Source organism: Stigmatopora nigra, chromosome 2 (assembly GCF_051989575.1).
Source record: "Stigmatopora nigra isolate UIUO_SnigA chromosome 2, RoL_Snig_1.1, whole genome shotgun sequence".
Classification (NCBI taxonomy): Eukaryota; Metazoa; Chordata; class Actinopteri; order Syngnathiformes; family Syngnathidae; genus Stigmatopora; species Stigmatopora nigra.
In genome coordinates, this window is record NC_135509.1 from 3807711 (window position 1) to 3832680 (window position 24970).

At 36.7% G+C, this 24970-nt stretch overlaps 2 protein-coding genes and 2 long non-coding RNA genes across 5 annotated transcripts in view; 3 read left to right on the forward strand and 1 right to left on the reverse strand.

The window, feature by feature from the left end:
* tnfrsf21 (tumor necrosis factor receptor superfamily, member 21) lies at positions 1-18523 on the forward strand. Its single transcript, XM_077742732.1, has 6 exons — positions 1-353; positions 5428-6103; positions 7375-7938; positions 12986-13251; positions 14976-15207; positions 16885-18523. The coding sequence occupies exons 1-6, from the start codon at positions 327-329 to the stop codon at positions 17112-17114; spliced, it is 1995 nt and encodes a 664-aa protein (XP_077598858.1). The 5' UTR covers positions 1-326; the 3' UTR covers positions 17115-18523.
* Positions 16239-24970, reverse strand: part of LOC144214306 (uncharacterized) — a 17447-nt gene continuing 8715 nt past the window's right edge. The window contains exon 3 of the long non-coding RNA XR_013330227.1: positions 16239-19390. This is a non-coding gene — a long non-coding RNA (uncharacterized LOC144214306). The remainder of the gene's footprint in view (positions 19391-24970) is intronic.
* On the forward strand, positions 19916-22566 carry LOC144192858 (uncharacterized). Of its 2 annotated transcripts, XR_013325471.1 has the most exons (4): positions 19916-20041; positions 21221-21386; positions 22108-22208; positions 22521-22566. It is a non-coding gene; the product is annotated as an uncharacterized LOC144192858 (long non-coding RNA). The 2 variants fall into 2 exon arrangements; XR_013325473.1 differs by lacking the exon at positions 21221-21386.
* LOC144214274 (adhesion G protein-coupled receptor F5-like) overlaps positions 23843-24970 on the forward strand; it is a 7744-nt gene continuing 6616 nt past the window's right edge. The window contains exons 1-3 of the mRNA XM_077742731.1: positions 23843-24101; positions 24504-24674; positions 24783-24830. Of these exons, the coding sequence (XP_077598857.1) occupies positions 23858-24101; positions 24504-24674; positions 24783-24830 (463 nt within the window). The 5' untranslated portion in view covers positions 23843-23857. The remainder of the gene's footprint in view (positions 24102-24503; positions 24675-24782; positions 24831-24970) is intronic.

A 24970-nucleotide genomic window follows, 5' to 3' on the forward strand; every position in this document is an offset into this window, starting at 1 on the left:
CGGTGCTCCTCAACAAGAGGACAGCGCCGCACTGCTCAGTCAACAAACGTGCACTGGGCGAGGCGGTCGTCCCCGCTTGGCCCGCCACAGCGATGGGAATTAGCACAGCTCTCTATGTGAGACAAACCTTTAACCCTCTCTGTCTTAAACTGCTCCATCTGCGGACCCAGACTATAAATCATTGCAGTTGAGCGGCTTCTCTCCCCGTAGTGAACTGAAGAAGAGGATGATGAGCAGAAACACCCAGAGATGAGAAAGGTTTGTCTTGTAAACTTGGACAAGGACGTTTGATTGTTCCTCATCTGAGTTCTGTACATCTCTACACAATGTCCGCCATGTGTATTTCTGCAGTGGTGAGTTCATTCATTTGATTCGTTTGCTCGGTTTTGTTATAAATCCTGTGGATTCTTTCAACAAATTCTCAATTTAAAGGGCCATTCCCTGTTTTTATTTCTGACATCCTTTCCAGTGCATTCCAGACTGAACTTCATGGTAATGTTCCTGGATTTTCACAATATAGATTTTCATTTATCCCCTCAGTATCCAGTTTTTTTCCACTGTGGCCAAAGCACACAAAACAGTGGCATGCTACAAATCACATTTTTTTTAATTAATTAATCAATTTTCATTTATTTATTTTTACAACAAACTACTCCAAATATCAAAAAGTATTGTAACCCGATGGTTGTCCCCGCCAAAAAAACAAAAAACTAAAAACTTTGTTGTGGTGGAATCCAATCATGCTGTGATACACCTTGTTTGTCTTAATTATTATTATTTTTTAATTTTGACCATGGTAGTTGGGTGTGATTCAGTCATTGCAGCTCATTGGGGCATCAAAGTTCTCACAATGTTGTACAAGAAACGTCTGTTGAACACATACCTCTACTTACGAATGCATCTACTTATGAATGTCTCTACTTACGGATGCCTCTACTTACGGATGCCTCTACTTACGAATGCCTCTACTTACGAATGCCTCTACTTACGAATGCCTCTACTTACGAATGCCTCTACTTATGAATGCCTCTACTTACGAATGCCTCTACGTACGAAAGTTTCAGCTTATGAGACCTTGGGAGTCAGAACTGCATATTCTTTTTTTTTCTAATAATATATACAAATTTGTACAATTTTAACAATAGTACAATTAAGTTTTGCTGCGGGAGTGGCATAGTAATGAAGGTTTTTAAAAATGTTTTTATTGTTAAAAAAATAAAACAATTAAAAAGAACAGCTTTATTTTCTCATATTGTCCATCATCTCAATCCAAATTGATTTCACTCACCCACAATGAGATCACAAAAATGAAAAAGAGGAATGGAATGTACTGTATGACAGAAAGTGAGCAATATTTAATCTTTCAAGCTAGTTTTTCACTTGACCTATGCTTGACACCAGATCACCGCTGGCTGTTGTGCTTGGTCAGTCCACACAGGAATGTAGTGCTGACTTTGGACTCCTATGCAGATTAGGTATGATGTTTTTAACAAAAAATCTTTTAACTGGGCTGATTAGACTAAATAGCTGACAATAATTGCATCCTTCTTGCCGAGAATGCCCTTTACAGTGGTTCTCTTAAATTTGACGCCCCTATTTCTTGCAGGAGTGGTGTATTAGCCAGATTAGAGGCTGGCATAGTAAAGTCACTTTGTATTGAATTTTGTCGGGACCGAGCAAAAGTGGCATAATAGCGATATAGACATATATATGACACACGTGTCATATATATATGACACGTGTGTCTATATATGTCTATGTGTATATATGTATATATGTGTATATATGTCTATATGTGTGTATATATGTGTATATATGTCTATATGTGTGTATATATGTCTATATGTGTGTATATATGTCTATATATGTCTATATATATGTCTATATATAGATATAAAGCAGATTCATACAACAATTCAATCCTATCACATTTAACTTTTAGAGACATACACAGCTTTTATTTTCATGTTCTGTAACTTTTAATGTGCTGTTGCATCTTTTGCGTTGTTGTTTGAAAATCGTAAGACACAACTACAATTCTGCAGGGAAATCATGTGTACATTGTTTTCGTTAAAGTTTTTTGAGAAGGTAATGTCATGGCACATGGACCTTAGGCACTCGACCTCTGTGTAGCCAATTTTTTTAATTGTGTCCTGGATTTTAGCCGAATACTTTGTATTTAGTGGTTGTTTGCAACACCCCTTATATTTGCCTGTCTGCTTTTAAATTATTTCCTGAACCTCTGACCACTGACCCTAATGCTCTACAAAGAGAATCTGTTCAAACCACAATTAATGAGATTCATCAGCTGCGATTTGACACATTCACAGAAATAATCATCATCATAACCTTTTGTTAGAGATGAATTCACAGTGAGTGACTCCAAACAGTTACCCCTCTCTCTCTGGATTGAAATGTGCTCTGACCACAATCCATGCATGACACTGGGCGACACACAACAACAGGTGCTTCTCGGTGTGAACAAGTGCATTGAGGAGGGGTTCACCAGTAACTAAACACACATAGTGCGGATAGAAGAGGGGTACACGTGCATGTCTATCCTGACCATGTGTGCATGTTAAGCCCTGCTTTAATTATCCAATGATTGCCACGAAATGTTATTCGACCACCCACACTCGAGTATATGTAAACAGAAAACAGATTGTTTTCACTCAAGGCCCATCCAAAACAACTACTTTAAAACTTTAAATGTCATACTATAAGAATTCAAGAATATTGGGCCCAATATAAAACCAAATTCTGTGTTTGATCCCCAGTGCCAGTTACTTTAAAAGTATATTTCATTCCCAGACGTCGGTAAAAAAATATTGGCAATTTGTGGCATGAAGCCAGCAAGCTCTGACATTGAAATGTGTTTTTTAGAATGATGTTTTGTCTCAGTTGGCTAAAAGCAGTGGTGCCAAACCTGTAGCCTGCCAGAGACTCAACTTCAATTTGAGGTGCTTTTTGGACATATTTTACCTCAGTGTTGCCTAGCATGTCATGGCATAACATGACACTACACTAAACACATGCAAATTTATAATAAATTCTGACATGAAAATTAATGGATTAATTAAAAAAGATCTGTGTGTGTCTGTTTTAGACAAATTGTATCAGAGCAAAATTGATAAAATCATATATCGGAGGCAAAAAAAGGCAAAAAGGGATGTTTTGTTTGACACACCAACTGCAAATTTATTTACCAATGTTTTTAGGCGAACCTTAGTCCTTATCGGATGATTTTTGATTCCTCAGTGTCTTTAGGCTTCTCTAATGGCTGGCGTGTGGAGTAGTATTACAGGTTTTCCTGCCCAGTGTTACCGGAGTATGTTTTGCTAAGATGCTGCATTGTTGCACACGTGACAAGATCTACCAGACCAGAACCACACCCTTACGTGTCTCTTCTCTTGTGAATCTTCATATTAATGAGTGATACAATCAATATATTAAAAAGCACATTTTACCGACAGCCTGTGCTTTCGAAAGACAACTCAAGATGGATAGAAAGGAATAAAGGTTGCAGCACACCTCACTCGAGACTGTATCGCTGTGTGCAGAGGACCCATACGGTGTTTTTCTACTGTTTGCGTAGGCAGAAAAGTACTGAAAAAAAGGCATTGGGGAATATGTTTAATTTTTTGCCTTTTGCCATTCCACCAATTTGGTATTTCATTTTCCACGTACTGTCTACAACATAAGTAGTCTTTCCGGAACCGCTTTATCCTAACAAGGGTCGCGGGGGGTGGCCATTTTCTATAATTTGCTTTTCTTTCTCCCTATACGATAAAACAACTGAAAGATTGGGCATCAAGACTGATGATTCCTTTTTGTCACAGGTTATAAATATTGTAGAGTAGAACTGATAGATTCACCTTACAATCTTACTCAAGAAAAATATCACTGTGAAACCTTTAGTTAAATGGGATATCTGACCTGTTTCCCATAGTGACATGTTTTCCCACACGACATCAGCAAAATTTTCCTTCTTACTCATCAGTTTAAACTAAACCAGTCAGTTTTGTCCTAGATACCAACAAAATATGCAAAAGTCTTCTTTTAAACACACACTTTTTCTCATTGTGTAGATACACTTTCCTTCTATATTTATTTGAAAAATATATGTATTCATTCATTCATGCATTTTCTGAACCGCTCTATCCTAAATAGAGTTGTGGGGGGTGCTGGAGCCCATGCCATATCGCAGGGCATAAGCAGACAGACAACCATTCGCACTCACACCCATACCTAGGGGCAATTTAGAGTGTCCAATCAGCCTACCATGCATGTCTTTGGAATGTGGGAGGAAACCGGAGTACCCATAGAAAACCCACTCAGGCCCGGGGAGAACAGGCAAATCCCACTCGTGTACCAACCTGGATTTTAACCCAGGACCTGTGAGGCCGACATGCTAATTGTGTTCAATAAATAAAATTACAATCAATTTCAAATCTGACTTTTTAGTAACGATGCCTTTATTCTTCTTCTCTTTCAATCTTTACTACTCATGTGTGACTATAATTCTCCAGAAACCCCAGGCCTAGCTGTTGGCACAGCCTTCTTTGTTCATTGAACACAATGGTTGAACTAACAGCTTTGTTAGTCTATAAAAACTAGACCGACGTTATTCCCATCAACCACGCGTGTTGTCATCTTCCCAGCAGAGATGACGGTAAAACCAGGATAAAAAGGGGTGATACATGGTTCCCACCAAGCTCTTGTAAACTCCATGCAACCTTTATGTGCACAGTCAAGCTTGACCTTTTAAGTCAGGTGACCTCCTGGCTTGGTTGGTGACTTAATGTGGATGTGACCTTATAAATTTTGCTCATCAGTACAAACCGGTTGTATGTCTCTTATTCACTTCGTCTTCCAGTATCAGGTTCTCCATCAATTCCTCATATTGTTATTGTGCTATTCTGCTGAGAAATGTGTGCCTGAACACAGTTTGGAATAAAAAAGAAAGGAATTTAGAGTAGAATTAAGATGCAAGTGCACAAAGCAAGATTGCATCATGTTATTAATTGAGTTTTAAGTTGAGGGTCAGATTTACTCATGCAATTATAAAGTGAGTTTTAGACCCTAATAATAAATGTATCTCACCCAACATGTTACCTTTTATAGTATTTATTTTACACAATGCAAATACATATAATTCTATTTTTGTAAATGCTTAAGTTACGTATTGACATTTTTGGAAAAATTGAGAAAAGAATTTTTTTGTAAACTCCTTGCTAATTTTATGACTAAGGCAGCGAGTGTTTTTGACTGTTTTAATTGGATTTGGACAGAAGAAATATGGCAGAATGATGCAGAAGCAATAGGACATTTCTAAATTTGGCTAGAAACAAAATAGGCAATTATGCTTTTAGGCTAATATATTTATTCACATTCACTACCTAATGAATTCCTCACTGTCTTCCTCAGATCCTGTGGACATTAGTGGTTGAAATCTCAGGACGGGTTTTGTCCACAACTCACCCAGCCGACCTGCCACTTCTATCTTCCCGCCACTATCAATACAAAGACCCAGACTCTGGCGCCGAGCTGGTTTGTGACAAGTGCCCGGCAGGTACCCATGTATCTGTCCACTGTTCTTTCAATGCCGTGAGGGAGTGCAGTCCCTGCCCTCAAGGTACTTTCACACGTGGTGAAAATGGCGTTTCGCAATGCCATCACTGTCGGACTCCGTGCCCTGCGGACCAGATTGAGACAGTACCCTGCACAGCCAACCAGGACCGTGTGTGCACTTGTCCCCTAAACAGCTTCCTCTCAAAGGAAGGTGGCAAAGAATGTAAGCCACATTCACTCTGCCCTCCTGGGACAAGGGTCAAAAAACGGGGTAGTGAAACAGAAGATGTTATTTGCAAGCCTTGTACCAAAGGAACATTCTCTGATGTGAATTCAAGTGCTCTCAAGTGCCAAGTTCATTCTGACTGCAGAGCTCAGGGGTTGATACTGTTCAAAACTGGAACTGGAGACACTGATAATCTATGTGGACCCCCAACTACAGCACACTCGTCTACATTTTCTTCCACTACCACTGCACAAGGACAGAAACGAATGACATCAGAATTGTCAACATCACCATTAGTCCACAAAGGTAAGAGTTGACTGTCATTACAGTTATTAAACACTATTCAAATGAAGTTAAATCTTAGCACAAAGTGGTAGCTTCTAATTGTTCTTGAATTGTTACTTTTAATGGTCAAGAAGAGCTTAACTTTTTCCTTTCTGGTCTCCAAAACAATGATGTGTTGGATCAGAGAACACGAGTAATTCGGCCCACTGCTGTTTGGTTTTAGCTGCTAAACATCATCTGTTCTTGTCAGTGGGTCATTTCTGGGAATCGACCTACCAATCCGGATTTTCCTCTACACCCACTGACACTCGTACATACAGTAGTGTCACCACTAATTGTGTTTTGGCATGCGATAGCAGTTATGTCAACAGTGCCCATGGTTGCCAAATCATCAATTCATTATTCAACACAAAGAGGCAAGGAAAGAGTTGTACATAGCAGTGTCTAACTCTATTTTATTAGTGTTATTCAAGGGTCTATAGAGGCTTTTTAGGCATTGTAAATCTCCTGGTCAAAACAAGGAGGTAACATTTTCTGGTAAACAAATGTTTCTGAATGGTTCATTGCACCATACGGGCAAAGTGAGATTTCCTAACATTGTGTCTTCATTGTAGTTTATGGATTTAAAAAAGGAATCATAGCCTCTAATACTTGCTTGATTAAAAGCATTTTTTAATAATTATCTTACTGTAAAGAATTATTATAATGATAAACTTACATTTGACATAAGCTCTAGCATCAGTGTGACCCTCGGGAGGAATAGATAAGCACCAATGCTGACTGTGGATAATTTCTTCTGTTAAACATTCAATACTTGTGAGGATCCTTCTGTTATCCTTTTTATGCCGCACCCTATGCTACTGTAAAAATGAAAAACTGTGAAGATAAAGGCATCCACCGTTAAGATAATAATGTATGTACAAATTGCAATTTGCGTCGCTTAGTATTTCATTTAACAAGAGTGATCTTTTAGAACACCCATCATTAGGATAAATATGGGAATAACAAAACACTTCTAGACCATAAATACCAAATGTCCCTTACTTTGAAATATAGTTGACTATGGTATTTGTAACCAAGAAATCTTGAGTCTCAGGATACTGCAAACCACGTATTTTCCATCAAAGGTTGTGTTTTTGTGCAAAGGCTGGATCATCCGTGAAGTTTAGTTGGAAACATCAGTATCACCTACCATAGTTCTGAAGTGAAATTAACACTTATGCTTTATCATGACTCAAAGTAGGCATCTGACTATTCTTACGCTTTGCTTTTATCGCTGTGTCTCAACCCAGGTATCAACAGCCATTCAGCTGCCATTCAAATATGGGCAAAAAAAGGAGGAAAACTAGACAGCATCATATTCAGTAATGTTCCAAGCACCATACCAGCCATTCACGAGTCTCAAACATCACATCCAAGAGCCCAAAAACGTCTGGTACATCACAAGAAAGAGTGGGACGAAGCAAATCCAGACCCTCTGCATGGGACTAAAAAGAGGAAAGTAGAAGGATTCGAAGGTTCTGAAGTCAGGGTTGGGATTGGGATCAGTAAAATTTCTATAGTGTCAAACAGAGACAGTGTTTCCAATTTTAACCGTCCCACTCGAAGAGGATCCCCGCGGCCAAACCCTCATGATCACTTCGATATTAATGAGCACCTCCCCTGGATGATTGTTTTGCTGCTTCTGGTCGTATTGGTGGTGATAGTAATGTGCAGTGTGAAACGGAGTTCTCATGTGCTTGAGAAAGGACCAATGGAGGACCCGAGCAGTATCGTTGAAAGGGCAATCCAGAAAAAAACATCTGTGACCCCTACACAGGTTAAAGAGAAGTGGATCTACTACTCCAATGGACAAGGTTAGTCTATTGTAATTATCAACCTTAGATGTGGGGGTAGCTGACAATATTTACTCGGATAGAAATGTATTTAAAAGTTTTTTTTATCGGGGTTTAACCGTAGATAAGACTTTTCTGTAGACAAAATCTTGATCTTCAAATTCTTGTAGATCAATTTTTTCTAACCTTCTAGTCTTAATGTCCAAAATCACATGTTTTTACACAATAATTGAATGATAGATAGATGAAAAAGTATTCAAAATGAATAGAAAGATTCACTGAGATCCAGAACAATTGAACTTGTGCAATTAAAATAATTTTACTTTTAGGTTCATTAATAATCATACTTGAATATAATTATAAAACAATATAAGGAAGACATCTATTAATTAGCATATCTCTGGTGTTTATCTTGCAAGTAGAATCCACCCTGACTTCGTCCTCGTCACAAATGAAAGACTAATCTATAATTCAACGTTCTATCATATTTTGATTTTAACCTGATAATAGTTCAATTTTAATCTCGTTATTCATGTTTCCCACATTTTTCTCTTAGAATATTACATTGTATACATTTTTTGCAATTTCCCATGGCACACCTGACCATTTCTCACGGCACTCCACACTGGTTTAACCAATGAGTATTTTGTGTCTATATTTTCCTTCCCCTATTGTGTGTGTTTCAAAATGTATCGCATTGTGTGGTTTGATTCTCTGGATTATGTCCATGTTTTTGGCATAACCTACAATGCCCTCTTGTTTTGGAAGTAGATTTGCCTTTTTGTTTGGATCTCTTGGGCATATCTGTTGACAAAACAGCAAGGAGTAACAGGTGGAGAGATCAGTTTCACATGGTGAAATAGAAAGATACACTGAACTTTAAAAACAAACAAAAACAACTTTCGTATATACAGTATGTGTGTGTGTGTGTGCCCACATGCTACGATAAAGAACAACCCCCCGTCTGCACAGTAACTGACCACAAAGAACTGGAATCATCTGGTTTCAGCTGCTTTGAATGTTGTTGTTTTTGTACATGCAGAGTTCAAGCAGGTTTACAGCATACGTAGAGACAAAGAGATGCACTACTTTGATGGACAGAAGTAAAAAGAAAGTAAAAGATAATCAACTTGTTGTGCATGCAAGTGAAGTGGAGTGTTTGTTCTGGAATTTGTTAGGAAGACGTCATGAATGCATTCTTGAAAACATTTCTTAAAGTGGTCTCTACCCAAATTGTATAGGCTGCATGTATTAAATGTTAGTTTTGTGTTTCATTTCCTCTACGTATAGTACATATCTGGCGTATGATTAACTGATTAACAAAGTATGTTATCTACTTTTGTCCTAGGTTAAGAAAATGACTAGTGCGATTTGACAACTCAATTGTACTTACTGTATTTGGACGCATAATTGAACTCCTTAAAGGGTACAAGAGCACAACACTATAAGACTATTGGTCGCAACCTGAGTATAAGTCACACATTTTTATTTTATCAGAAACCGAACACAAACATGTTGAGATAGCAATAGTAAAACGGAGAACAGGCTAAATAGGCATCTGTTACCATTGTAGTTTTTTCACATAACTAAAGATAGAGCTGAGCGATATGACAAATATTGTCAGTCGATACCGATAATTATCACGATAACTATCATCTTTTTTTCTTTCAAATTTGAAACGTCAATCTTCTTTGAATAGATAATTTACTTTCATCCTTATTCAATTATAAAACTTTGAATTTGATTTATTTAATAAGTGAGAGCAAATATTAATGAATGGGCATTGTTTGAGAACCCAGTTAAACTGAAACTGCTGTAAAGGCTGAATTTCTGTTTTTGAGTATTGAGTGTAGGCGTCTTTCTGATTAGATGACTAATCTAATGCCCATGTGTATGTATTTAACTAACGAAGTATATGCACTTGAATAACAACACAACACGCATTTACTCTACGATTTACCTTCTGGAGCAATAAATACAATAGGTTTTTAATCCTTTCAAGGTGCATGGTTGGATCCCCTTGAAAGGTCTAATGTTCATTTACTAGACGTAGTTAAAAGACCAACAATAAATAAGAGAACGAAAGGGGAAATATTTCCATATAATATGTCACCTATTTGATGAGATACAGCCAGTATCGTCAAATATTTTTATTGTAGCAACATACAATGAAAAACCCACATTTGTGCTACAACACAGTGTATTCTAAAATGCGGCTCCCCACTGAGCCAGAATGTGGAATTTGGCATTATATCAACAGAGTGGATATTTAACAAGGGGAGGATGGCGGAAAGTACTACGCTGTTTTCACCATGTTTTACACAGTTCCAACTTAAGTTGGAAAATATATGTTGCAAATTAAGTCACTTCACACCGTTGTTTTTCCGTTTTCGGTATTTTCCAAGGGCACATTCATTACGTCATAGGCCAGGAGTTGGGAACCTTTTTGGCAGAGGCACCTTTTCCGATTCCAAAGATTAGATTCCCGACTTTTGCTTAGGTTAGTTACAGTTCTTTCTGTTTCCACAAACCAAGTAGCAGAGCACTGATGCTACCAGGGGCAGGAGGCGGGGTTATCATGACGAGAAGACTCTAATTATATTCGCCATTCGACATTGTGATCATGACTATGGCTACTACTATACTAGTACTTCTGATTGCCCCGATGGCGCCTAAACTCGGACCCAATGGCTTTGCGCGAATGGTGGTGGTTTCCCGCCTAGCACGTCCACGTACTGGGCAAGTACTGGTCGGCTTCGGCTGGACGTTTCTGAGCCGACAACCCGCATGGAATGGTCGCAGGCAAAGGTTGGCATTGTCGCAGAGATGTCCACACGTTGATGGCCATGCCAAAGAGATAAATATAAAATGAGATCTAGGAGACTAAGCACAGATTCAAAACAAAATCAAGGCATCTGTAAAGCAGTAATATAAAGTAAGATTAACAAAGTGTAGGCTAACACTGGATATGATAATGGAAGCAGGTATGTTTTGAGACTGGATTTGAAGAGTGAGAAGGTAGTAATTAGGTTTATATTTGGATGGTAGGGAGTTCCAGAGTTCGGGGGTTGTCTGACTAATTGTTCTCTAACCAAAGGTTTACATGGTGTACTATTATAATAATATTTCTGATTAGAAGATTGTAGTTCTGTCACTTTGTCCACCAGTATTTATTCAATATAGAATTGTCCCTTTTCCCCCACCAAAGGATTTCATAATTGATGTGCAGTACAACTAGTTTTAATGGGTCTCCCATTGAAAACCAATAATGTCGCAAATGTAATGGTCTAGACCACTCCAGGGAAGATGAGTCATCGTCCACAAACAATGAATCTGTTCGATGGGCTTTAGACTCAAAGGTTGCGTGTCATAGTCAACGGGGGAAATATTAAGAAAAACATTGTCACATTTTGTGCTGTTACACATTAAGATTTGCAGTGCCCCCCAGCAAGCTAACTTATTTTTGCATATGAAAGATTCATTGTAATAGAATTTGACATGGTTTTTAGGAAAATTGTATTTGACTTTGTTGGACACACGACAGGAACAAACACACACGCTCAGCCTTCACTTTCTCTTACAAATACACAATCACATCTGCTGGTTGGCACACTGAATCATCACGAGACTTATATAGGCCATCCAAGTGTGTCCAGCTAACAGGGACAGTGGGGCATACAGAGCAAGGGGATTTCTCTGCTGTCACTATCTGTTAATGCCAACGAAGCGGCAGGCTTTTGACCCACAAGGTTGGCACGCGAGGTCCTGTGGGTGCACGACCCACTTGGGTTTATTAATCTTTAGGCTGAGTGAGGGATTTTATATTCGTTTACAACATACATGCATATCTGATTGTATCCATTAGAAATATTCAGAAAGGAACTTTGACAAAAGGTGTTCAGAAACTGTGTAACAGTACCAAATATGCATGTATGTATTATAGAAATTTGAGTATATATTTTGGTTCGTTTATAAAATGTCAGATGGCTAAACCTACAAAAAACACCATTGTCTTTTATAAACAAACTAGCCAAAACATAGATAACAAGAAGACAACATTAATTTAGTACATTTACCGAGTATGTATTGTTCATGTGTGCATGCACATATTTCACTGCAATGGTCTATAGACTCATAGGAATTTGTATCCATTTATCAGCATGATTCCGTGCGTGCAGGCAGATGTGTGACATATATCTCCACGCAATGGCTTATCCATTTAATCTTCCAAAATCATCCTGGATTTGTGCATTTAGCATGTTGGTCACTGTGGGCACTAATCAGGGCACAAACTGATGCTTATTGCAGTGGATGAATAATTCATTGTGTGCAGTCAATAGTGTTATAATGTTAGCTAGAAAAGTTCATAAGAATGAGGAGAATAAGCCAATTTATGAACACAATAAAGGAGAACGATGTTCAGTGTATTGAATTCAATTGATTGGAATACTAAGTTAGGCATTCATTCATTTTATGAACCACTTTATACCTAGGGGGCAATTCAGAGTATCTAAACCAGCTTACCATGCATGTCTTTGGAGTGTGGGAAACCGGAATACCCAGAGGAAACCCACGCAGACCCGGGGAAATCATGCAAACTCCACACAGGTGGACTGAGCTGGATTTGAACCCATTGCTGTGAGGTTGACCACTTGGCTGCCCTGTTAGAAACATTAGAATATGAATTAGTTTGGTTTTATTTTTTTTATACTTATCATCGATAGTAGTGTCTGTGGTGTTACCTTTAATGCCTTGACATTTGTTGACTAAATGCATTACTTTCAGATTATAATACACCTTGTCCAAAATTCAGATTCAGAGGAAAATAAACATTACATTTTGATTTTACTAATCAACTAAAACACTGGTTATCACAGTAATGAAACTACTGTATGTATGTGTATATTTATACATATGTATGCATATTTATACATATGTATGTATATTTATACATATGTATGTATATGTGTATGTATATATACATATATATTTAAGCAGTATGGATAAGCAGTATGTAAAATGATGAAATGAATACAGAAAGGTAAATAAATGTGTATCTTTTTCTTAGGTGTGGATATTCTAAAACTGGTTGCAGCTCAGGTGGGCCCACAGTGGATTGACATCTATCAATCGCTGGCCAACGTCACAGAGCGCGAGGTGGCTGCCTTTTCTAGCGGATACTCGTCAGATCATGAGCGGGCATATGCTGCTCTGCAGCATTGGACCATTCGAGACAGTGATGCTAATCTGGCGAAGCTGATAAATGCCTTGCATCGACAGCGCCGCATTGACATAGTGGAGAAGCTCAGACTGGTCATGGAGGACAACCCGCAGGTAGGAGAATATCAAGGTTGGACAGAGGACAAACCCCTTTTTTTAATACTATTTAATAATGTTTGATGACATTTTTAAGGTCAAAGCCCAGCAGTTAAAGGTCTTGATCTGCATTCATCAAATTCCTATCTGTCAGTGCAGGCAATTAAACTGTTTAATAATCAGTGGATGATTAAGAAAAGGATTCTGAAACATAAATCTAATCCAAATTTAATTCAAAGTTAAAAAAAGAATAATTTTGTGCAACATTCTTAGACTACACCCACTTTAGTTGGAGTTATGCTGCTAGAAGAGTTTTATGTCTAAGTTTTCGTGCTGATGTCATAATCACCTGCAATTAACGACAACAATAAAAATCCCCATTAGCTTGCAATAAAGATGAATTAGCCTTTATACTGTCGTAAAACAGCAGTGTGTCTTGGACAATGTGAAGTAATACGCATTAACAATCAAACTAATTCACTCAAAATATTCATATTAAATTAATATGGGCAAAAGAATACTGAAATGAATTGCTTCCAATATTCATTGACAGTAAGTAATGAGAACTATAGAAGAAGCTTGGCATATAATATGTTTTTATCATGTTATTTGACATACCGGAATGACTAAAGAGGCATATTTTTTTATCAACTAGGCTTCCATCGTGAAATAAAACAAATTGACTTAAAAAAAACGTTTTGAGATAAGTAAGAAGTTACTTTATGCAACTCATAGTATTAGACGTTGTTATTTATCCGGTTTGAAACCTCAAACTTCCTGCCCATTTGAAGTTGTCTATAACTTTGGGTAATGTGTCCAATGTTCCACTTTTCAGTTTTTTTCTGTGTTGATAAGTCATTGTGTTTTGTTCTCATTCCTCGACACAATAAATGCTTGTATGTGACATAGAATTCAATACTTTGTTAGAACTGTGCAGCACAGTAATGTAGTCATCAATGAATGGAAGAGAACACGGGTAAATTAGACTTACATTTCTGCTACCACCTCCAGGCTGAGAAAACAAGCCTCTCTCACATCAGCTAAACTCCAAACCAGTCCTTACTGGTTAGAACTGAATGTTCATTACTGCTCCAGAGAGACAGGGGGAAGAAGGGAGGGTTTGCACAGATAGAAGGACAAGAGACAAAAGGATAGGCAGGAGAGGCATTTCATGGAGCTAATAAATGAAACAGCTTTAAACAAAAGTAGTACAGTAATACCTCGAAATACGAGCTTAATGCATTCCGGGACTGAGCTTTTAATGTCAATTTACTCGTAACTCAAATGAACGTTTCCTATATAAATGAACTAAAAACAAATTAATTTGTTCCAACCCTCTGAAAAAGAACGCAAAAACAGGATATTGGATTGGAAAAACATTTGTATTGTTCTAATTCTCCATCTATTAACAAAGTAACAAATAACTAGTTGTTTAATAGTACTAAAATGTGTTTAACAGTACTCAAATTAGACAGATTTTCTATATTATGCACACTTAAATCTATATATCTATTCGATCTTTTTTTCTAATGATAGGTCGTAGAAAATAGATCTGGTTAAAACTGTAATATCAACCGTCCCAATACTATATTCAGAAGTAGTAGTGGAATCTAAAAGAAATGACATTTTTTGGGCATTCTCTTACATCAAGTACTGGTCGAATTGAATCAGCAATTTTCTTCATTACCATTGAGAGTTGACCTCAAAAATATGTTGTTTATCATTTGTTGTGTCTTTTCCAGTTCGATATAAACCAGCTGATGACATCTGTGAATGTAAGCCAAAGCCTAAGTCCCATTCACAAGCCTCAAGATTCTCCCATGAGCATTGGTGGCAGTGCAACAGGTGTGGAGCAGTCACCAGTGGATCGCACCAAAGGTTTCTTCCATGATGAATCAGAACCGCTGCTTCGTTGTGATTCCACTTCCAGCAAAGACTCTGCTCTTAGTAGGAATGGTTCATTTATTACCAAAGGTGAGTTTGGCTACTAATTTCAATGCTATATTTCAGGGGTAGCCAACATGCGGGTCCCGGGCAAAATGAAGGCTGCTCTTTTGCTTCGTTTTGTTACATATTTTTAATGTCAAGTGAACCGGAAGTTTTTTGGGGCATCAACTTTTGGTGACATAAAAGTCTGTTTGACCACAAAAATGCGTAATATTATATTTAAGTAATCTTGGGAGAAATAAGTCATAAACTTAAGAATATGTACATTCCGTCATCAATCTTTGTCAATTTAAGGCTGGGGTGAAAAATTAGATATAGCAATACTAGTTTTGTGTTGCTGTGATTCCTTTTTTTGATAAAACTTAAAGAATTAATTTATATTGTAAGTATAGGTCACACAGTTTTAAATGTTAAAAATAAAGCTTTTTACCTGGGATGAGTATTGAGATTTTTGCAATGCAAAAAGTGCACTGCAGCTCAAAAACGATTGGGAAACACTGATCTAAAGAAAAGGCATATTAAAATTAATTATAACAGAACAACAAATATACTAGCGGGCCGATGAAGTGAATGTTTAGTGCGTCGGCCTCACAGCTCTGGGGTTTTGGGTTCAAGTCCAGGTCAGTCCACCTGTGTGGACTTTGCATGTTCTCCCAGGGCCTGCTTAGGTTTCCTCCCAGATTCCAAAAAACATGCATGGGAGGCTTATAGGACACTCAATTTCCTCTATGTCTGGGTGTCAGTGTGCATGTGCCCTGTGATAGGCTGACCACTGGTTCAGGGTGTCCCCTGTCTCTGGCCCGGAGTCAGCTGGGATAGGCTCCAGCACACCCCGCGTTGTTTTTGACTCAAAGGTCAGATGGTTGATTTTTGATTGCCCTCGTGTGGTTATTGTCAGTATTTCTCAGTGTTATGGTTAAGAACTATGGGGGAAAATAACCAGAGGTTTTATTTTAATGAATCAATGAAAAAATGAACAAATGAATTAACTATAATTGAACTGAATACATTTTTATTTTGGCAGGACAAAAAATATACATCAAAACATTTTTATTTTATCAGAAATCAGGAACCAAAATATTCTAAAATAACAAAAACGAAATCGAGGACAAGAGGCTAAAGCAGTTAGTTATTTTTCACATAACCATAGCCTTAAAAAACAACCCTAAAAACAAAATAACAAGCAGTTATTAGTTATTAGTTATTAGTTTCTCTGAATGTCTGGCCACCAATTCAGGTGTGATTAATTTTTCTTTGTGTGTAGTGAACTAATATAACCTACAAGTTTCACTTTTTGAAATTAATTATTGAAAGAAACTGCCTTTTCCACAACATTTTAATATTTTGGCTCACACATGGAGATATTTGAAGATAAAGAATTACAATTACCTCTATGTTGTAGTTGTTTCAGTACATTTGATAGCATTTAGGCCACCATTAGGGCTGTAAAGGACGCTTTTGTAAACAAACCAGGTTTTTGCTCCGAGATCTCCTTTCCAAGGAGCCAAACTCCCGCAATCTACCTTGTTCAAGTAGCCAACCTTCCAGAGTGATGCAAAAATAAGTAGTAATGTAACGTTTTTAATCGCATCATGTTATGACTTTTCTCCCTATATTCCTTAAAGCAAAAATAATTGTAATAATATTTAAATAATACCTGAGTCGGAAGTCAACATTTTATTTTTATGTTTGTCATCCCAATAGAGAAAAAAGACACAGTACTACGGCAAGTACGCCTTGACCCTTGTGACCTACAGCCTATCTTTGACGACATGCTTCACATCCTAAACCCGGAGGAACTTCATGTCATTGAGGAAATCCCTGCTGCCGAAGACAAGTTGGACCAGCTTTTTGAGATTGCGGGAGTTAAAAGTCAGGAGGCTAGTCAGACACTCTTGGATTCAGTATATAGCCACCTCCCTGACCTTTTGTAGGGCAACTAGAAAACTCACAGAAGAGAAGATAAAGTGATCAAATGTCACCAAGTAAATGAGATTGTCTACCAGTTTGATCTGGCAAAGTCATCCATTATCTCACTTAAGTTGAAATGTGTCCAATTTTAACATTTTTTGATGCTTTTTTTAAAAATGAGTTTGTTTTATATTCATTTTTTGTGCATTTTTTGTTATCAACCATGCAACAGGGTCAAAGTCAGTACTTGGTGTAAATTAATGTCGGATGTATTGGCTTCAGAGTAATGTAGGAAATCTCAATTTTGCAGATATGGCTTTAAAATAATTGCCAAACAACTCAAAAACTACTGTTTTTCTCAATTGCATAAACATAATTCATAAAAACATCGCTGCATTTTCCCCACATATAAACTATAAGAACAAAACCACACCATCTTTTCAAAACTCAAACTTCCACACTAAAACAGCTCAAATCCTGCAAAAGATTATTTTCCTAAAGAAAACATACAGTAGCGCCATTTGTCGATGTTTGTATGTATGATATAGACCTAAGCTTATGTGCCTGAATGAGATCTGATCATAAATAAATAGACAAATAAAAACATACATTTTTAGTGCTAGCTCATATAGCTTAAGTCCTCTTTGCAAAAAATATTTACACATCTCAACAGAGAACAAAACTGGATCATCTTTTCTGAGATTAAATCAAGAATAATTGCTTTGTTGCATTAATTTGAGGGATTTGCGTCAAAATATATGTATGTAACTTTAGTTGAAGTTGTAATTAACTCTGCCATCAGTGCTCTAATTGTAATTTGTTCCATATGTATGCATGGGGGGGGGGGGGAAGAAAACATATCAAGTGCAATACTTTTTTCTCCCCCTTTCATTACATAATTAACATTTTGATTATCATTATTTCACAACCATTTTTATGTATTCACCCCTGCTTGGCATGTCAATGATTGTGTGCCGGAATACAAGATATGCATACTTCACATTCTACTTGAAATAGAGTACTTAATTTCACAAGAAAGACCAAATGCACTTTGTTTCCATTAAATGTACTTTAAAATGAACTGGAAAGTACTACCCCACTTCAAAATCAAAGAAAAAAACAACAAGATAAGAGGAGTATCAGCGGCAGAGGTGGATTGAATCTCTTAACGACTATTCTACTCTAATAAGAGTGTTCCGAAAGGAGTAACAAAGCTTTACAGATGTGCTGGGAATTTAAGAGAGGCATGAAAGAAGATGAAGATTCCCAACTTAAACTTCAGGTTGCGAGGACTTGTTTTTTTCTAAATTGCTATATGTATAAGAAAATGAAGGTGGTAATGGGTTGAGTGGATGATTTCAATATTCACAAACATAGCCACTATTTACTTTGTACTTTAAAATCAATCAATAAAAAGCTCAATATTTGTTATAACTTAGTGTGATAGTTGGTCTTTTCATTTCTTTTATGTTTTGTTACCTGTTTAAAAAAAATAAGAAAAGAATAAGAAAAATAAGAAAAGCACACATCTGTTATGTGCTTACATTCTAAGTCCATTGCAGTGTATGCAATATATATGAATGATCAAAATGTGTTCCTTTTTTGAGCACAATCCTCCTGCTTGTTCTATTCTTGTCTCGCCTGACGTAAGTGACATTTTGTTCACATCTACTAAAAGGTCACAATGCACAGACAGCTCCGGTTACACACATCAACAACACAAGTACACACACCAATACTGCAGCAAATATGCCGCTTATCCCGAACAATGAACAAGACTTTTGTGAATTCACAGAACAGGAGGAACTTAAAAAGAATAAGCGGGAAGATGTTTTGGTAACCAAGTATTATTTATAGAGGTAATGCTGGAAATACAAAAATTAAAAAACAAGTTTTAATCTATCCATTATTATTTTGAATACCTCATTTACATTGATTGTAAACTGAAATCATGGCATGAAACTATAAATATTTGCACTTACATTCATGGGCGGCTCCAGTGGTTAGCGCGTCGGCCTCACAGCTCTGGGGTCTTGGGATCAAAACCTGGTCACGTCCACCTGTGTGGAGTTAGCATGTCCTCCCCGGCCCTCCGTGGGTTTCCTTCGGGTACTCCGGTTTCCTCCCACTTTCCAAAAACATGCATGGTAGCCTGATTGGACACTTTAAATTGCCCTTAGGTATGGGTATGAGTGTGCATGGTTGTCCTTCGTCTCCTTGTGCCCTGTGATTGGATGTCCACCGATTCAGGGTGTCCTCCACCTCTGGCCTGGAGACAACTCAAATCAGCTCCAGCACCCTAATGAGGATAAAGCGGTTCAGATTTAAGTAACCCTATTAATAAAAAACAACTCTATTTAACTTTTGAACCCAAAAATGTGCCAACAATTGTGACTTTTTTACAACTTGTCCTATATACGCCACCAAAATAGCTTTAAGGTGTTTTGGCAATTATTATGGAATAGCACTACAATGTTCAAATACATTCTAAAAATGAATAATTCTCTCTCTCTCTCAGATTAGTGTGTATGTGTGACAATTTTGCTTCAGGGTACTAATTCTCAACCACTAATTATATCAGTAGCTTAAGTGTAATTATTTTCAATAGGTTTGATATTTTCTATGTCATAGCCATCATGCCAGCATCATGCAATATTATTATTCAAAACCCACTATTGTTCAAAAGTCAGATAGTAACAATAAAAACAAGGAAACATGTGAAAAATATATTGCCATATAAGCATTTTTTTGTGTGTGTGTGCACGTGTATGTGTGCACATCATACCAAATTTCAGGAAGTATTTCAAGCAGCATGTTTCCCATAGTTCAGCATACGGGTTTGGCAACCTTTAAAAGCACTAAGCTTCTAACTGTTACCATCATAAAATGTTTGAAAACACATACTTAAAAGGGGTAATATCAGAAGGAGAGGGAGGGAATTTAAACTAAGGTAAGGGCATACTTCTTTAATATCTCTGTTTTATTTATTATGTTGATTTTTTTTGCATTGATTTGCTTTTCATTTTCTTTTCTTTAAGTCAATAAACTGACGAGATATTGCAAATTATTGACAGCACAATACTGTAGTTTATCATCATGAATAGTAACTTAAAGAGTTTGCATACATCATGTTATATTATGTTTGGTATACTGCTTTATATAAGTACAGTGTAATCAATTAGTGTTTTTAAGCAGAAGCAAAAAAAATATTTCTTTGTGGGACGTAATCTATTAAAAATTATGTGTAGCTCTATGTTTGGAGTGGTTTATAGCCACAAATACAAAGAAATATAACTTAATAAAGGAAATAATTATAGAAAATTAACAAATGAAAATAAGCTTCTGATTTTGGGTTATTACTGAGTCAGGGAAAGTAGAAGATGGTTGAACCAATGTAAAGCATCTGCCAAAAGGCTTGGAATAAATTATGGTTAACATTTGAAGGGAAAACAAAGTAGTATCCATTCATTGCTGTGTCTCAATTCAGGGGCTGGTTTAGTTATCAATTTAATGCCAAGCAACCCAACCTCGGTTAATACGTAAAGTAAATAATCTATGGATACTTTCACACACAGAAATCAATGATAATCTGCCACCCTAATCACTCATATATTCAACAGTTTTATCTGAATGATTAGCTAATTTCTTTTGCATGGTATTTTGCATTATTAGTTCATTGCCTTGTTACTTGAGGGTGATGGATATTTGTCAAAAGTCCAGCTCCACTTCAAAACTACTACAGTGATACAAAATGGGTATCTTACATGCCAAGGATGAGCATTTTGAAAGGTTTTAAACTAATAAATATTTAAACTTCTCAGAAAGTCAGGAACTTTTAATTTTTAATTTAGGGCTTTGATCAATATGTAAATCCAATGGAAAGAAATTATCTGACAACTAGTATTGCATACCACGTCACTAAGTGTCACACATCACTTTTTTTCACAAGTTTTCCAGGTCGTTTGCAGGTAACATGGACATTTTTTACATTTCTTCTCTTATAGTAAAAAAAAGCTCTCTCACTCAAGATAATATAATATAATATAACTTTGTAGTAGTCCCCTGTCCATGCAAACAGTGAAAACCCAATGAGTTTACTGTTTTTAATTCATCTATTTTTTTTGGTCAGAGTTAACAGAACGACAAGATGGCAACTAAACAGAACTGCACAACAACTTACTGTAGAAGTTCTTTTACTCCCAGTGTACATTTGAACTGGGGATTAGTGTGAATACTTGACTCAGCATTCACAATAGAAATTCCCTTGATCAACAGATGTCCTCAGGCAGTAATAAGTGAGTCCTATTCAATGGCACTTTACTTTGTCCAGTTCCGAATCAGACAATTCAAATGGTACAAATGATACGTCACTGGGCCACACTAATCTCTGTAACCGGTTTTATAACAAAATGTTTGAAAAGGAACGGAGCACAAACAACAGGATTGTAATAAGAGTTCAAACTGTTCCAGAATTTTCTGTTTTCTACATTTTTGACTGTCGATCAATGTGAATTTGATCAAATAATTTCTTAGTTGATATTTATATTATATATATATATATATAGCCAGAGTATTGTGGTGGGCACTTTTCAGGACATTGTTCAGGCCCAAAGCAAAGTAACAAACTACTAAATCTTTCTCTCATGTGATTGACTGGTAGATCCCATTCAACGTAACATGCACCCTTGGTCTATTCAATCCCCCATTGCAAATATCATCATTCATTTTCTAAACCATTTATCCTCACGACGGGGTGCTGGAGCCTATCCCAGCTGATTTTGGGCACCAGGTGAGGCGGATGTGCTAAACACTCAGCTACCGAGCCGCCTATTGCAAATATGTTTCACCAAAAACTGAAGGGAAAATGCAGCAAAGCAAGATTTGCAGTAATGTCTATTGTGATGCTGGTTAAAAACTAAACTATATGAATTATGTAATTGTCCAACTTTTTACTGATCGTACAATATATGAATTAAATCAATAAGAAAGTTTCATTCTTGCTTTCTCTCTTCCTAGGAATGGCAAAATATGAGAATGGCTTGATTATTGTTCTAGTGGTGACCCTGTGTATTCTGGAAACAGGAAATGCCAATAAATTCTCACGGCTACTTTCAACGGTATGTTTAATGCTGTTTTGAAATGTATTTTATTGAAAGTGAATCTTACATTGTGGTATGTTGGATCCCTGTAGTTTTAGTAAAAGAATAACAGCCCAAGGGCAAGATTTCAGCAAACTTTATCAATGAGCGATATTGCTATGCAATTTTATTTAACATTCAGCTGCTATTGTTAAAGGTACAAATGTTTTTATTATCTAGAAAATAACTTCTGTATTATTTGTGAAGAGGTTTTTTTTAGGTGATACTGGTATAACATTTTTAAGGATTGCTGAAAGATAAAACACATTTTCTTTTTCGTAATATAATCAGGTTGAATCCCCCGAACATCACACCAATAGTGAGACATCGCGGGTGGGTAAGTGAGATCAACTTGATATTTATATGGTATTTGATCTTGTATTTTTCCTGTTCCTCTGCATGAGTTGCAAAACATTGACTTTTTGTGGCATGGTTATCATATGAGCTAAGTTGTTTGGCAGTGTTATTCAGGGAAAACAGGTCTTTGTAGAGGGATATTACATCATTCAGAAAACTTCTAGGAGTAATATATAATTTTTCAAAAATGGTTTCCCTTTCTTTGTAGCATGTTCCTAGGGACACAACTAAAACCAGGCGTGTTAGTTGTTGGGTTTGGGCCTGGAAGGGTACAGACCTTTTTTTAAGGAGCATGGGTCCATTGGATCACCAGCTATGGGGAGCATTACTGCTTTATTCAGACTGGTCTTGTTTTGTCACGCAACAATACGTCACTCACGCTACTCCTGTCAGCAAATGCTGTTTTGTGTTTAGTTGAAGTCTGTCTAAACTGAACAAATTACAGTTCAACTAATGCAATGATAAGTAACATTAGGACTGTATCCTACAAATTGTATGACTTTTAGCCTGTAATATTACTTCAATTTCCTGCAAATGTTTGGGTTTTCGATGACTGGGAATATCCAGCTACAGAAACTGAAATCACGTCAATGAAAAAAAAAAATGTGATTGGATACTTCTTGGTTGTTGCTGAAGTCTGTCACTAAAAGATGATAAACACCATATCTACTGTGGGATAAAAATTGAAAATTCTCTGTCGCCTTTGCATGAGATACCATCACACAATGTGAAAAAAACATGTAATCTTTTTAGATGAAATATAAGTTGGTTGGGTTCCTCTGTGATAGAATCTCATTATAGAGATAGGAAATCTTTCTTGCAGGTGAGTTGACGTGCAAAATTTGAGGAATTCCAACTAGATAGCTTTGGTAACACCACTCTTAAGAGGAGTTAGAATCTCTTCCTATGTGGAGTTTTGTCTAGAGAAAGAGATTGAGTAAGTGGGAAAATGTATAATTTATTATTTTGGAATTCACCCTAAGGGTCAAGAGAGTAGGTAGCCTTCCCCAGTTCTTTTGCCTATGCAATAAATTGATGGATCAGCTTTTTAGGGGTGTTTTTGCACTTTTTAAAGTATATCTGGAACCTGAAGAAGAAGACGAGGTATGACCTTCCACGTCAACTCACTCGTAACAGAACAAAGTAATTTAAATTAACTTGGATCAATATATACAGACACATACTTTTAATGTAACTTTATGTAACACAAAACATAATTCTAAGTTATTTAATGTGATCTAATATTGTTCATCCATCAGCCAGTCTTTAAGATGATTGGCAAAGAGGTTCAGAGACGAGAGTTCACGTATGATTCTCATGAAATAATTTGTCCTAATTTGTATATCTCCACTGCAGAACCATTTAGCCAGTATGAGTATGAAGTATCCATTGAGCTAAATGTGACGAGTATTGAGACAGTGGACTATCTTCACAACCTGATACACATCCTGATGTTTAATCTGCCCCTGAGTCTGGATTCCAATGTAAATCTGACATACATTGAACTCACCACAGGTAGGCACATGGATGGCTTCCTTTTTTATTTTTAATGTTAAGTATCCATTATGAATACATTTTCTCAATTGAGCTGAACGAACATTAGTGATAAACCTACTTAGAGACATTCTGAGAAACACAAATTACGCTATCGAGATGAACAGCAATTCAAATATTTCTGATATCAATATAAATACAGGTAAATAAAAACGTATGTGCAACAATAATTTCCTGAAGCAACCATTTACATTTTATTGAAAACACCCTTTACTCCAATATGGTTGCTTTGAAATTATTATTATTTTTTTTAATTCTCTTTTTCTCCTTTAAATCTGGTAAATATTTTGTCTATGTAAGCAATTTATGAGTTGAAGACATTTTTTGGGTGGATCGCTAATCTTTAATTTCTTATCATTGTAGTTTGCAGTCCAAGCAGTCATGGTTACCAGTGCAGATGTGAGGAGGGGTATCGTTGGCCATGTGACAAGTGTTTTTTGCATGGTTCATGTGACAAAATTACAAATGACACATGTGGATGCATAAATGCCATTCCTTTCAGGGGACTATATTGCCAAAAAGTGAAACAACATGGTAAGACTTGAGACTTATTAAGGAAGAAATGAACAAATACAATAATCACAAATTCTTTGAACAAATTTGATGTAAATAGTAATATAACATCAACTTTTTTCCATATAGACTTTACACCTTGTCCTCCATCAACAACAACTCCAGCAACAACACCATGTAAGAGTAACCAGATGGTATTCATTGAAAATAATATACAGTGGTACCTCTACTTACAAAATAAATTGGTTCCACAAGGTTTCTTTATACCTTGGATTTTTCGTAAATAGAATCATGCTAGCATCTAAACCAAAGTCTAT

Bases quoted from the DNA above. Each gene is read 5' to 3' on its own strand.
- tnfrsf21 (XM_077742732.1), top strand. From the start codon at position 327: ATGTCCGCCATGTGTATTTCTGCAGTG. The intron at 354-5,427 runs GTGAGTTCATTC...TGTCTTCCTCAG, and splicing joins CCATGTGTATTTCTGCAGTG to ATCCTGTGGACATTAGTGGT. The intron at 15,208-16,884 runs GTGAGTTTGGCT...TCATCCCAATAG, and splicing joins TGGTTCATTTATTACCAAAG to AGAAAAAAGACACAGTACTA.